A 14,323-nucleotide genomic window follows, 5' to 3' on the forward strand; every position below is an offset into this window, starting at 1 on the left:
GGGGCTTTTGGTGAGGTGGGGGGGACCACGGAGGTTGGGGGGGGGGGGGGTGCATTCCTCGGCGTGCGAGCTGCTCGGTGGCTTTTCTGGTGGGATTCCTGCGGGGAAGCCCCTCGGGGGTGTGAGCAGGAATCCCGGCACTGGGGGATCCTGCCCGGTTCGGTAGGATCCACAGCACGGAGCCAAGCTGCCACGAGCGTCCGTGGGACCGGGGCTGCAGGGATCTGGTGACGCTGTGACCCCCCAACAGATCTGTCACGTGTCAGGCAGAGCGAACAGAAAAGTAGGTGCCACTGACGTTTCTTTATGGCATGCCGATTCCTTTCCAGCCATCCTCTTAATGGTTAATCCCAAATATTCCACGATCCCAACGTCTCTTCCCTGTCTGCTTGTCATGCCGAGAACCACTCTGGGGAAAACAGGCCATCTCGCTGCCCTACGGAAATTGCAGGGTAGTTGCCTTTTAAAAAAAAAAAAAAAAATTAAAAATGGGTAGTTCAGAAATTATACAGACTGTAGGAGGCATTCTCAATAAAACAACAGGAATAGTCTGGATTTTATTTTAGACTCTTCTTCCCCCCGCCCCATTTTCATTTCAACCACTAATTACAAAGTGCAGGCTGGAGGCTCAGCAGCGGTGGAGCAAGGAAGGAGGAGACGTGTGTGCTGGGTGCGGAGAAAACAATTTCACCAACTGCTTATTTCGAACAGAGAGAGATCAAACGAGGTCCCAGGTGACGGGTCGCCACTGCCATCGCGAGAGCTGTAGTGCAGCGTTGTCGCTGTTGGTGAAGCTCGTATGTGCACGAAAGAGAGGGGAGAGCTAAGGACCAACGGTTATTAGGGAAATGTAATCTTTTTATTGTGGTTTGCCGAATAAAACCTCTGCCAGCCGAGTAGCGTTTGGCGGCTGAGTGGGGATGAGTCGGGTCCGGAGAGGATGAACTTCGAGAGTGAGAGAATCAACTGTGGGACCCATGGTGGGAGTCATGTGTAAATCAGCACAAAACCTCCTGCTTCAGGAGCGGACCACCGCGGCTCGGGGAAGCCACAGCCTTCCCCAGGGTTGTAGGTGGATTCCCGTGATCAGGGTTGTTTTTTTCCAGGGGTTCAGGGAGACTGAACCCTTTTTTTGCGAGTTCAGCACCGGCCACGTAAGGAAGCTGAGCTGAGCAGCGTCCTGGCATGACGGTATTCCTGCCGCTGGGCTGACTAAAACCACACGGGGTGGGTGATCCGTCTCTCCTTCTTCTCCTTAGGCATTTGCTGATAACAGCCAAGCCCTGGAAGGTGGTCGGAAGATAAACACCCCGCCACCCACTCCCACAGGGATGGTTATTTCCTGCACCGCTCTCTTCATCGCTCCCGCTCCTGGCACGATGAGCATCAGTGATGCTGAATGCTCCGGCAGGTTTTCCCTGCTGCACGCAGGGGAATGACAAGAAACGGGTCAGGCACAGATTTTAGTTTCAGCGTGACCCACGTGTCCCTCTGAGAGCACTTTTGTCCCGTGTTACTGCACTGTGGCTGAGATGAACAGCAGCCCGTGGGGCGAACCTGCAGCTCGCCGGTGGGCTCTAGGGTCAGCTTGTCTCTGGTGTCTCGGTCCTAATTTCAGCTAGATGTCGGGTGTGGGTGATGCTCTGGGAAAACACGGGTGCATCGGGCTTGTGGACCAAGGAGCCAGGCTTTGCTCATCTCCAGTAATAGCTGGTCTCGGGGCTGATGGCTTGGTGGTTTACGGTAGTGTGATGTTGGGTAGAAAACTTTCTGTGGTGATATTCTTATGGAAATCCCTGTAGCAAGAGGCCTGAGGCACTGTGAAAGCTGTGAACTAGTTGTGAAAGTGTGTGTTTTCAGTGTCATCCTGTGTTTGCCTCTGCACCCCCATGTAACCTCGTGTCGGGACTCCTTCCTTGTACGCAAGAAAGATGAATTGCGTTTGGTGTCTTCTGGGTTGCTCTGTCTTTCCCTTCTCTGAGCCCTCGTTGCTGCACATGGCTCCTAAAACTCTGATAGAAACAGCTGCGTCACTTTAACACATTCCCTTTTTCCTTACATCCCAAACGCAGAAGCACTGAGAAGCTGAAAGTAAAGCTGATTATAACCAGACCTCACCGAGCTTCATTATGTCTCTGAGAGGAGGGTAGAAAGAAGCCCGACTGGATTTGTAATCGGTTAAGATGTGACTAACAGCATGAGCTAGCCAGAAACCTCCCAGTGCAGCGACTGTGTTGGAAAAGAGCAATTTGTCAAAGCTAAAAACTTCCATGGGAATCGTATAGGCTGGTTTTGTCAGGAATAGTTGGGGTTTTTTTTGGATCCGAGATAAAATTTCTGGTCAAAACAAGAAACCCAAAGAGACCCCCACCCCAAAGTAGTCGGCCAGTCAGTCCAGCTGCTGGCACAGCTCCTCGGGACAGGGGAACAGCGCTTTTAGCAGTGGCCTCTCTGACTTCTTGATGCCCATCAAACACATCAGGCTCTCCCAGAGATGGGCTCACCGCATGCGCCGAGGGGCTCCGGTTCCTCAGGGATGCGCGGGCTTCTCGCACACCCGCGCTCCCATTCATTCAATGCACGGGTGCAGCAAGCCACGCTTCCCAAACCTCCCGCTCCTCCCCAGCTGGGTTTGGGCAGGATCCAGTGGCTGGAAGCTCCTGCTTTGCCTGCTGCTGATCTGAGTCTCGGGAGCTCCTTGTCAGGAGTCTGGGCTCGGGCGTATTAGGAAAACCGGAGCAGGTCGTGCCTTGGTGCTTTCCTCCCTGTCGGGGCAGATGCCCTCCAGGAGGGGAAAGCTGCCGCGTCTGCAGCGGGGGATGAAGGGATCTGGCCACTGGCCACTGCATCAAGATGTCCCCGCTCTTCTCCCATGCCACAGTAGCCTCGAGAGAGCTCCTAAACAGGAAACTGGTTCAAACCAGAGTGCCCCCCCCCCGGCTGCCGCTCCTCCGAGCGAGGCCCCTTGGTGACGGTTGCGCCATCACGGCTCGGCGCTGTCTGTTGTGCTCTGTTGTGTTTTCTCTCCGTAGTAACGTACCAGTGGCTCCCTGGGGAGCAAGGCCAGCCCGCGGCGTGCAGCGAGCCCTGGCCTGGGATGCACGCGTTCCTTGGGACGTCTGGTCCTCTCAGCTTGCCCCACACGCAGCTTTCAGCGGCCACCTTTCAGCTCAGTAGCCAGAAGAGCCGAGCCCGCCTGCCTCTGGGTCTGAAAGCGGGAAACGGGGCTGGGGGCTGCTCTCTGGCGTCTGCTCTCTCCCCCGCCTTGCTCTTGGGGAATGGCTTTGCAGCAGTGCCCCAGGGAGGCTGGAGCTCAGGGGCTGCCTCCAAAGGCTGGTGAGCGCAGAAATTGGCCCGCAGGCAGCAGCCAGCCCTCGCCAGACCCCTGCCCTGCTCCGCTCCCAGGCACGCAATGGTGTATTGTAGGCTGGGGCCAGCACGGAGGGACAGGGAGGAGGCCTCAGGCTGGGGGGACGGGTCCTGCTGTGCTGCCAGTGCTGCAGCATCCCCTCACCGGGCAGGTACCGTGCACACCTGGGAGAGGGGACCAGCGAAGGATGGGCTGGAGCAGGGTGCCTGTGTCTTCCCGGACGCCTGCCGTGGCCCTTCCCCAGCTTGGGGCTGCGGCCGGGCTCCCTGCTTGTTCATCCGAGGCTCACGAGCCGCCCGGCCTGGGGACTCGTGTCTGGTGGTGCGGCTGAGCCTGCGGTGCAGGGGCCTCGTCTGCTGCCCAAAGCTGTCTGCTCTGCTTGGGTGGAAGCTCTGTGCCACTGGTCCTGGTGGAAACCCTCCGTGGAGAGCAAGTTTAGACCTGGTCTCTCTCCCACCTCCTGGAAAAGCTTCCCCTTCTCCGTGCACCCTGTAATTCCAGGGAGGGCTGGGGACCAGCTGTGCTGCCATTGCTGCCATTTTCATCACGCAGCCTCCTCTTGCTCCTCTTTCTTGCTGTACTGATTTGCATTGACTCAGACTTCCTCGCTCGCGGTGGCCTCAAAGCCGAGGTGCTGCGCAGGGGAGTGTCTGCAAGTCAAACATCACGATCAGGCTCATGGGGCACTGCTCGGGCCGGCCGAGACCTGAGCCTGTTTTGCCAAGCTCCGTCTGTGCAGGCTGATAAAATCCCTGCCCCAAAGTCTAAGGGGGCGAGACAGACAGGCGGGAGGCCGGCTCGCGGCATCCCTCTTATGCCGTGTTTTGGTGTGGTTTCTGCTTGTGTGCCCCCTCTCTTCAGGGGGGATTGAGACAAGCTGGGGCTGGGCTGCTCCTGTGAGGGGTCAACGCCGCTTCCAGCTCCCCCAGCACTGCAGTGTTCCCTTTGCTGGGGGAAGCCCCCCATGCCCAAGGTACGTAGCACCAAGGCTTCTTCCAGCATCGTTATTGCAGCAACGTGTCTCTGCTCCCCCACCTCCTCCCTCTGGCCCTGGGGAGGCTTTTTGGTGGGAAAACAAGGGTTGTGCCCGGAGCTCCTCATGGGGAGCCCAGGAACAGTCCTGGTTTGGGGGTACAGCCTGCTTCACCCTGCTTTTCCCGGAGGCTCTGGGCCACAGTGAGGACAGTGTGGAGAGGATGTGCAGAGCAGCTGTTTTTCAAGGAAACAGGCTTTCCGCCGGCCAGTCCTTCCCCTCCCTTCATGAGCTGTTGGCCACCTTCAGCCTCGCTCAGTAGAGGAAGAGGGATCTCGGTCTCCAGGAGAGGCTGTTCCTGCAGGACCTGTGCCATGAGCCGGCATCACCGTGGAGGCAGGGCTGCCATGAGTGCACAGCCTGACAGCAGACAGTGGAGAATCCGGGCAGGATACTGTCTTACAAGACTGAAATCCTTTTGGATCCCGGCTTGTTTCTCCTTTGTTGATCAGGGCTTTTTCCCACCTCCAGCCCCTGGGGCGGTGCAGTCCCGTGCATCCATCTGTGCCCAGCTTATGGGTTTGGTTTGGCATGTTCTTGCCTGGAGGGGCTGCAGGGTGTGTTTGCGGTGCCCTTTAAGCATAACCACTCACCTCTGGCTGTCCGCCTCCATCAGCTCCTCTTGCAGCCTGGAGCTTCCTCTTCCACCACCTTGCTCGGTTTGTGGCTCTGCATCACCCACCATCCTGCAGCGGGGAGCTGGAGACAAGGGACCAGGAGATGCTCGGTGTATCCCAGCCCAGCCCCGGGGCTGCGCAGAAGTGGGGACGCAGCAGTGATCTCCTCCCAAGCCATCGGTGTCACCTGCAGGGCCTGCACCAAACCCTATGGCACGAGTGTCCCTGATTTCATGAGCTGGGTGGCTCGGGGTCCCATCACCGAGGTGAGCACGTACAGATGCATTTGTGTACTTGGCTGAACCGGGAAGTTTTTCTGAACTGGGACCAGTTTCCCACAGTGTTGGCGACACTGGCTTTCTCTGCGGAGCCGGTTGTAGAAATCCTCTGGGCTCTGCGCGTGTTCATCTGTATGCTAGCGGCACGCTGCAGCTCCTGTCCTGGTTGGGGTTTTGTGGTGCTACGTGGTACAGCGAATATCGAGGGAAAGTCTGTCCAGGGCAGATCTGAGATTCCTCAAACACTGCATCATCTTCTGCTTTAAAATGCATTTTTGTGGGTGATACTTCTATATGGATCATATATATAAAAAATATAATATAAAAAAGTATATTTAAAAAAACAAACAACATTCTTTTGCTCTGTCATCACTCAGAGAAGGATTTAATCGTGAACTTATTAAAGCTACAGGCAGAGTCTATGGAAAGTTTTGGCCTGGGAGGAGAGCAGAGTGGAAGGTCTGGAGCATGTGAAAGCCACCATTATAAGAGCGTTTTACAGCCTTCGGTGCTGCCACCTCTGCCGATAGCGCCTCTAAGAGAGCTGCCGCCGAATGTGTCGCTTCTGATGCGAGGGTGAGGGCAGCCGGCTTTGCCTGTGCCCCGACCTGGGCGGGCTTTCCCTCAAATGAGACAGGTCTGTGCTGCTGGGGCAAAGCTCAGCTTGCAGCTGCTCCCTTGGCTCTTGGCTTTGTTCGGGTGCCCGGATCCACACGGGGAAATGCTGCGGTTCTCCCTTTTTTTTTCCCCCCGCGAAGATTTGTGGCTGTAAAGTGGGGCTATAGGATCTCATCTGCGCTGGTCTTGCTAACGGGGAAGAGGCGAGCACCCATTCAGCCCCTTCCCCACCCCGTTACCTCTGCCCATCCCAGCGGTTCACCCCAAACCCTCTGTCCCGAGGCAGAGGGGGGAGCCTGGGAGCTGCAGGGAGGCTCAAAGAGCTTGGCTTTTTGGTGAACTAGAGGCTGAGAGCGGCAGGACTGATGTCTGTAAATACTTGGGGGGATGGCAGGGAGGGAAATTATTTATGTCCACCCAAGAACAATGTTGGCACAAGAATGAGTGGGTAGAAACCAGCAGGATAGGCTGGAAATGCGAAGGTTTCCATCCGATGTAGGAGGATTGAGTCTCTGCCTAAAAGGAGCAGGAGCGAAAACTTGAGCTGCTTCTCTTGAAACGCAAAATTCAAATGGTCTCATTTCTAGTGCCTCTCAAATACAGGGATCAGGGGAACTGGGCTGGAGTTGTCAGCTGAAATGCAATAAAATAAAGCGTAGTGAGCTCAGCTAAAGCATATAGTAAATGCAGGTGAACCTTGTGGCCCTTTGCCCTCCAATAACCATTGGAGGGAAAGGAAAGGTTTCCATTATTTTAATTGAGCTTGTCTCTTTGATTGGAAGCTTGCATTTCTGAAACTCACTTTTAAATACAGAAACCCCCTAGAAATGAAATGTTTGCTTTTGCGTTGAAGAGAGAAGCTCGGGTTCTGCAGACGAAGTCGGAGGGTGTTATTAGCCCTCCCCTGGTTTACACGTGTGCTGAAACTTCTTTTTTCCTGTAAGTGAACTGCTGTGAGAGAGGTCAGGGTGTCGCAACAGGAAGCCTCTGTGTGTGTGTGCGTGCATGTAAATGTGTGGGCACAAACCCCCTTGCATGCCTGTATGCGCTTCCCTGTGTGTTTGTGGGATTCATCTCCCCCAGCATCTTCCCCAAAATGCGTCTGTCCAAATGCTGCACCACCAGGCCAAGAAGTCTTGTCCTGTTTTATATGCCATGACAAAAAACTCGGTGCTGTAGAGAGAAAGGAATTGGCCGGTACCTGGATCAGCTTTGTCCTGTTCTTCCCCCTCCTCTTTTTGCTCACTCTCCCATCAACACATCCCACCCGTCCCTGCCAGCTCCTTTCCTACCCTGAACGCGTTGTGTTGGCACGTCGGCCCTTGATTTAGGGCTGGGTGGAAAAGGTCCAGGGGGCTTGGAAAAGCCAAGCAGATCCGCCTCTGCTCGCGCCTCGGGAGGGGGGCCAACAGGCATGTCCAAGTGTCACCAGAAGCAAAATATCTCTGCTGAGATTTTTCCACTGTGTGAGACCACCCAGTGCCGCAGCCGTTCCCGCGGGCGCGAGGAGCCGTGCGAGGGCTGTTGTAGCAGTCCCAAGCTGCCTGTCCCCCTGCTGTGGGCTCCCCGGTGAACGGCTCCATCCGACGGCGGGCCGGGAGCCTGGGGCTCCCCGGGGACATCCTGAGCCTCACCCCTCTCTCGCATCCCCCAGGTTGCCACGACAAGGCGGTGCTGCTCTATGAATATGTGGGGAAGCGGATCGTGGACTTGCAGCACACGGAAGTACCGGACGCCTATCGAGGGAGAGGAATAGCCAAGCACCTCGCGAAGGTACAGCCCCCGCCACCCCTTCTCCCCTGGGCAGAAGCTGTCGCTGTCCCAGCTGCGGCTAGAGACCCTGGCTTAAGCAAGGCCCCATTGCATCGGTGTTGCACGCGTGCCCCCCAGGAACCATCCCCGCTCCGATGGGAGATAGGGGTGGCTGGCGGAGCAGATGGAAAACCGTGGTCAGATATTCCTATTTCTGGCGGTGAGAGGGGCTGGGTGAGTGCCAGCACGTCCAGCCGCTTGCCCAGGCTCGGCCCTTTCCTCCTCGCAGCGAACAGCCCTCGCGCCCACCTTGCAGGGGCTGATGCAGCGCCTCTCCTGGGGGCTGGGCCCCCTCATCTCAAAGCTTCAGGGCCTTCGTGAGCCCTTTTCCTGCCTTGGGCCTGTTTTGAGGCCCGCAGCCGTGCAGGGAAAGCTGAAGAGCCACAAGCACAGTGGTGGTGGGGGATTGCGGGGTGATGCTTTGGGGTTGCAGCTGCTCCCTAGCCCTGTAAGCCAGGGCAAATGGGTGACAAAGGTGGCCTTCACGTGATGTGGCTGGGTCGCCCACAATGCAGCATCCACCAGGCTGGATGCATTGAGGGTTGCCCAGGGGGTCCCTGCACACTTCTGGTTAAACTGGGGACCTTGTGGCGGCTGTGGCAGGACGGCCATGCTCTCCCCCCCAGCCCTCTCCTCCCAGCTGCCTCATGCAGGGCGTGAGGGCAACCTGCCGTTTCCCCCAGCTGCACCTTGGGTACGGGAGTCCAGTCCCCCGGGATGTTTCAGAGGAGAGTGTAGGCTGGGGGTGCTGGTTATAACCCATCTGTCCTCTCTGGTTGGTTGCAGGCGGCCCTGGACTTCGTGGTGGAGGAGGACCTGAAAGCTCACCTGACGTGCTGGTACATTCAGAAATACGTCAAGGAGAACCCGCTGCCGCAGTACCTGGAACACTTGCAGCCTTAAGGCAGGACAGCTCTGACACCAGCACGCCTGTCCCTGACTGTTCAACGCGGCCTTTGCTTCTCTGCGGTCTCAGGAAACCCCCCTCCCACACTCACAATTCCCACTTTTTTAAGTACGTCCATGTGATGCATGAGTGTGGGCGCGACCTCCTCCTCTCTGCCCACGTGTGAGCATGGCTACAGCCCCGGGGCCAGGCTGGCTCCAGGCACACGTGGTGCCCCCCGGTGCTCTTCTTCCCAAGCCAGGGGGTGGAAGAGGATGATTTTTCCACCAAACTCCATCACAAGACCAGGGGATGACTCAATCTGCGCCTCATCCTCTCCCCTCCGCTTGGCGACAGCAGTGAACTGGCTGGGGATGTTGGTTAGGGGTGGTCACAGGGTACCAGCCCCCCTTTCCTCCCGGCAGCTGGGGAAGATGCTGTGGATTAAACCTTGTGGGACAGAGGGAGGTGCTGGGCGAGCCCCAGCCCCACGGCAGGTTCATCCCCTGCGGCATCTGCTGGGCACCGAGCCTTGCCCAAGCCCACGTGGGGCGCAGGTGAGAACGTGTGGGCCATGGTGGTGCCTCAGGGGCTTTGCTGCAGTGACTGTGGAGATGCTGGGATGGTGACACCTTTGAGCCTAGAGACAGGAGCCATGTGAGGAGCGGGCTTCCGCCACAGGGGCTGCAGCAGAGCATATGCTGTGTGAGTGCGCAGAGGAAGAAAGGCGGCTGAGTCGCAGACGCTGCTCCCTGAAGATGCCAGCTCCTGCCCAGCTGTCTGTACGTAGCCCCAGCATGGCATCCCTGCAGGGTCGCGGACCGTTGTTCCTGTCTCTGCTCCCTGCTATCGGTGTTGTCCGTGCTGGCGTGGACACAGCCTGCTCAGGAGAAGAGCACAAGCCCCGACGGCCAGCCCTGGCCTAAGCAATGAGGGGACATCCCACGCTTTTGCAGGCACCAGGGTGGTTTCCTGCAGCTGCAGAGGAAGGCTCCCCCCCAACTCCCTCGACTCCAGCTCTGCACCCCTGTCTGTGCCCCAGATCCTAAGGCCTGAGCCGTCATTGCATCCTGAGAGCATCAGGGGTAAGGCCTCCGGGACCTGGTCCTGGCCCGTCTCCAGGGCTCGATGCTAGAGCTGCCTGCCTCCGCGTGGATGCTGATCACTTCTCCTTACGGCCTTTGGAAAGAAGCCCCAGCTCAGGGCGTTACCCGTCTGCTCACTGGTCTCCTCGCAGCTCCAAGCCCTGGGCGCTAGCAGCATCGTGGGGTCCTCGGCCAGCAGCAGGGAGGAACACCCTCGCGTTGCGCTGTTACCTCTGCGGATGATGACCCCGTAGCACAGCTCAGCGTTGCCACAGTCGGATGTAGAGGTAACACCGTGACGGCAGGGCAGTGTCTGGCTCCAACTTTCTGCCTGTCCTGCCTTGCCCAGGCTTTCCAGGGCCTGAGCTAGACCCCAGAGCGTCTCCCCGTGAGCTCTCGGGATTTTGCAGGGCTGCGGTGGGGAAGACGGTGCTGCTGGCACGCCAGCCCTGAGCAGCCGCTGGGGGCTGCAGCCGGGCAGAATGAGCTAAAGAGCCTTTCACCTGGAGGCTAAATCCAGACCTAGCTTATCTCTCAGCAGGGACTAAAGTTTACAATCTGTGCCACGGACCGAATGAAGCCCCGGCCAAGAGGCAGCTCAGCCCTCTCCCAGAGCCCAGTGCAAAGTCCACGGTGGCAAAGGCAAAAGTTCCTACAATCTTCTCTCCTGGTTGGGTTGGTCAGAGATGGAGACCCTGTGCCTGATCTCAGCCAGGGAGGCCCTCCGCTGTTCCTCCCAGCCACAGGCTCGAGGCGAAGCCCTGCCACCTGCCTGCGCTCGCGGGCTGCCCACCGCTGACATAACGCAGCCCTCTGCCCGCAGGCTCGAGTAAAATCTCCCAAACTCCATCCCTGCCCTGCCACACCGCAGGCTGAGAGACCCCCGCCCGTGTCCACCACCTGCCTGGGGAGGGACCTGTGCCCGGCGGCAGACCCATCTCTGGCTTGTGCTGCTCAGGAAAGGCATCAGGCTCAGCCCTGCCGCTGCCTCGTGCTTCTGCCCTCTTGTTGCCTATTTCAGCCTGGCTGCGACCTTCAGGATGGTTTAGAGGGACTGGGAAAGGGTCACAGGTAACAAGCTAAAGAAAAGGGGCTGAAGAAGAAATCTGGGCTGCTAAATGTTCACTCTTTAACATGCAAAACACACTTCAACGTCTAGTTACAGGAGCAAGGCTGTCTCTGTTACAGCCAAGTGATGACAGAACCGTCCCTGCTCTTGATCCCAAGGTGAAGCTGAACCGTCTCCTCTCCTGCAAGCCAAGATAAGACACCGTCGTATCTTTGTCACAGCGGGGCTGGGTGCTTGGAAGAGATGTGTGCCTGGTTGCCTCGTGGGAGCAATAGCATGAGCCCAGCGCTGCAAGCCTCTGCCCTGGTTTTGTGCTCATTTCCACTGTGTGACAGTTCCCAGAAGTACCCCGTCGTGTCTGCCGCATGAGAGCGGCTCGCTGGAGGGTGTGCTGTGGTCGCTGCACCGGCAGGGTCCCAGCATCCAAGCCCAACCCTGGAGCCCTTCGTGCTGCTCTGGCAGGTACCTCGTGCTTCCTGGCGCTGGATCACAAGTGGCGATCACTGCCTTAAATCAGGCACCGCACACAGTTTTGCTGCTGCTTCCCTTCGAGGTGCTACAATCCCTCCGGTGTCTGACCTGACGGAGATGCGTGCCAGTGTCCGTGCCAACCGTTTCACTGCTGTACCCATCCTCTGCCCCGGCCTTCCCTTCCCCGTGGTTTTTGATGTCGGCAAATAGCAATACCCACAGGTCACCAGCGGTGCCGCAGTCCACGGTGCTCCTGAGATCTGGCGCTGCCAGGTGGGAGATGGCTCGGGGTCCCTCGGTGCTGGACAGCCCTCCCTCCTGCCTCTCTGCCAGCCGCCCTTTCCCAGCTCGTCTCTGCAGGAAGGAGCTTTGAGTCCTGCACTGCCCCTTGGTGCTGACTAAGCCTGGAGGAGCTGGGGATCCTGGACTCTCTCTGGCAACGGGAGTGTGGAAGTGGGTTGGTTGAATATTGAGGTCCCCAAACCCATTTGAACTACAGACCTGGGTGGGTGGGGAAATGCAGAGTGCCGTCAGACCTGCTTCCACATCGCCCAACTTGAAACACCCCCATCCTTCGTCAGCTTAACAGCATTGTCTTCCTCTGTCCAAGGTTTCCATTCTGTTGAATTCGGTGGTTACGATGTGCCTTTCCTTCTCAGGACCTGTTACAAACGACCTTTCTGCTTTTGTTTATGTCTAACATTTATCTTTATCCCTCCCTCTGTCATACTATAAAACATGAACATATTGCATGGAATACAACACAATAAAAAGTGTGGCTTAACTGACCCGCAGTGGTTCACTGTGCCGCGCTTGGTGGGAGGCAGGAGGAGGTGCCCACGCAATCAGGGGACCTCGGGCATCCCCAGCTCTGTCACTGCTGGGCTAGGTCACTTCAGCAGAGAGCCTGGTTCACAGGTCCTGTCAAACAACTCTGCCCTCCAGTCCGTGCCCAGGGTATGATTTTTGCTGTCTTGTTGCCGCGTATTCATTTTCTACATAAACGTAAACAATCTTTTTCTCATCCCCAAAAAGCGCATCCTCTGACAAATCTAACCCCAAATCTCTTAGACGGTAACTACCGTGCATCTGTCAGTGTCTTGGAGAAGATGAGAGAACAGGCAGAAGTTGGCAGATCTGCGCGTTGGTGTACTCAGCAGCTACTCTCCCACTGCCTAACCTTCCCCTCCAAAAAATGAAGAAAATGCTACTTCTGTCCCTCATGAGGAAGAGGATCTCGTGCAAGAAGAACCCCATCCAGGTGGTGAGGATGATGGAGGGTCCATAAGACCCTCGCTAGGTTCAGGACAAAGGAGGCTTGGTCGCAGGCCTGGTGTTGGCCGCAGCTCCCTGTGATTTGCAGTCACTCGTGTCTTTTCGTCACCTAACCTGGATGCTACCTGCATCACCCTTCTCCCATCGCGGAGCACCTCGGAGCCGGATCCCAGGCAAGCCCAGCATGCTCCCATTGCAAATCAACAGGGAGGCACGGGCTGGAGCTGTTGAATTGTATTTCAGGTCGTAGGGCTGGCTGACCTCGTGGTGACTGCGTAGAGCTTGGGGTGAGTGGGGTCACAACTGGTTCCTCTCCTTTGCCGGCTGATCCGCCCCTGCTCACGCTTACCAGTCCTGCCTCGAGATTTCAGGCCAAACAGTCTTCAGGAGTTGTCCTACAAATGCAGCTTCTGGTGAGCAGGCACTCAACGTTTGTGTTCATCGGTTTAAGATGTTTGAAAACATTAAGGCATGAAAACATTTGAATAGCCAGCCGGTGGAGTCGTTCCCCGCTGTGCTTGTCCAGAGCAAGGCGGGTGGGCAGGTGACTCAAAGGAACACGAGGCGCTTCTCTCCGGGGGCCAGCGCTCCTCAGCCCTGGTAGTGACAGCCCCAGCACTCAGGCTCCCAGCACAACGTGTTTACGTTGCTTCCTAAAGCCGGGTGCAAGCCACGGAGGCTGAGGCCGGAGTTTCAATAGTTAGATATGGGAGGGGGGGGGGCCTGGGGGGGGGGGGGGCGGTGGTGTGGGGAGAAGGGGCACAGCTTATTTACAGTTATGATTTGATCCAACGTGACAAGTGGCCCCTGGGCTGCAATTCGAGCAGGCAGGAGCGTGGGTTTTGCTCCTCCCAAGAGACATCACGGGAGGTTTGGGTTGTAGCACGAAGCTGGGCTGTTGCTGGTAACATGCTGTTTACATTCCACATTCCAGAGAGTCCGATGCTCCGGCCTGCCCCAGCAATGCCGCCGCTCGGCTGCGCGCTCTGCCAGGCTGGGCACGCTTCCCAAACACCTCTTGTTTGTGCAAATGCACCCTTTACCTCCACCGAAACAGATGACCCCCAAGTTACGGCTGAGAAAGCAGGGGTGCGGGAGGGCCCTGCAGCCTGGAAGCGCAGCCTCGCAATGCCTGGGAAGGTGGAGGAAGCCATGGGTTCGTCCTCTTTAGTGACATTACATCGCTTGGAAATAATGTTGTCAAAAAGAGGCATTTTCTAGGAAGGGGAGATGCAAAGACAGCGCCGCTCTCTTCTGAAACGCACCGTCACGCCGGTTGCGCTCTCCGCCACGTGCTGGGAGCCGAGGACAGCTGGCAGCGCAGCGCACCTCCAGGAGAGGGGAGGCAGCGGAGCAGGGAGCTGCTGTTTGTTAAGGGAAAACCAATTCCCGAGAAAAAGGCTCCTCTCCTGGGAGGAGTCGGAACTGGGAGCTAGAGAGGGCCCTGAAGGAGCACAAGGATCCCAGAGACGCCGTCCAAGCACCCCGGCACAGGTCCCCTTGGGTAACCCTGCTGTGCTGGGGGGTGGGTGCCCCCTGGGCCAGAGGCTAAGGGCAGGGTGGGTCCTGGAACATCCCCCACAAAACCTCCAGCTGCTGTCAACCGCTGCTGGATCGACAGGAGCTGGGAAACCCGTGACAGTGGCAAAAAAATATTCCCCCTCAGGGATGGCGCAGTGGCGGGGCCTCCCCGTTCCCGGCCTCCCTTTCAGAAGTGATTAAAGGGGCCACATTTGCCCCAACAAAGCCCAGTCTCCCTTCCCCAGGGGGGTGCTGCTCTGAGGAGGTCCTCCATTCCTCCTCCGCCTG

The 14,323-nt window shown here is 57.5% G+C and overlaps 2 protein-coding genes across 2 annotated transcripts in view; both read left to right on the forward strand.

Moving 5' to 3' along the window:
- The window catches only part of NATD1 (N-acetyltransferase domain containing 1), a 23,932-nt gene extending 11,905 nt beyond the window's left edge, over positions 1–12,027 (forward strand). Inside the window, exons 2-3 of the mRNA XM_009326216.1 lie at positions 7,571–7,689; positions 8,515–12,027. Coding sequence (XP_009324491.1) covers positions 7,571–7,689; positions 8,515–8,631 — 236 coding nt within the window. The 3' untranslated portion in view covers positions 8,632–12,027. The remainder of the gene's footprint in view (positions 1–7,570; positions 7,690–8,514) is intronic.
- Positions 10,386–14,323, forward strand: part of TMEM11 (transmembrane protein 11) — a 13,039-nt gene continuing 9,101 nt past the window's right edge. Inside the window, exon 1 of the mRNA XM_009326217.1 lies at positions 10,386–10,528. Within this exon, the coding sequence (XP_009324492.1) occupies positions 10,386–10,528 (143 nt within the window). The remainder of the gene's footprint in view (positions 10,529–14,323) is intronic.

Source organism: Pygoscelis adeliae, unplaced genomic scaffold, assembly GCF_000699105.1.
Source record: "Pygoscelis adeliae isolate BGI_AS28 unplaced genomic scaffold, ASM69910v1 Scaffold456, whole genome shotgun sequence".
NCBI lineage: Eukaryota > Metazoa > Chordata > Aves > Sphenisciformes > Spheniscidae > Pygoscelis > Pygoscelis adeliae.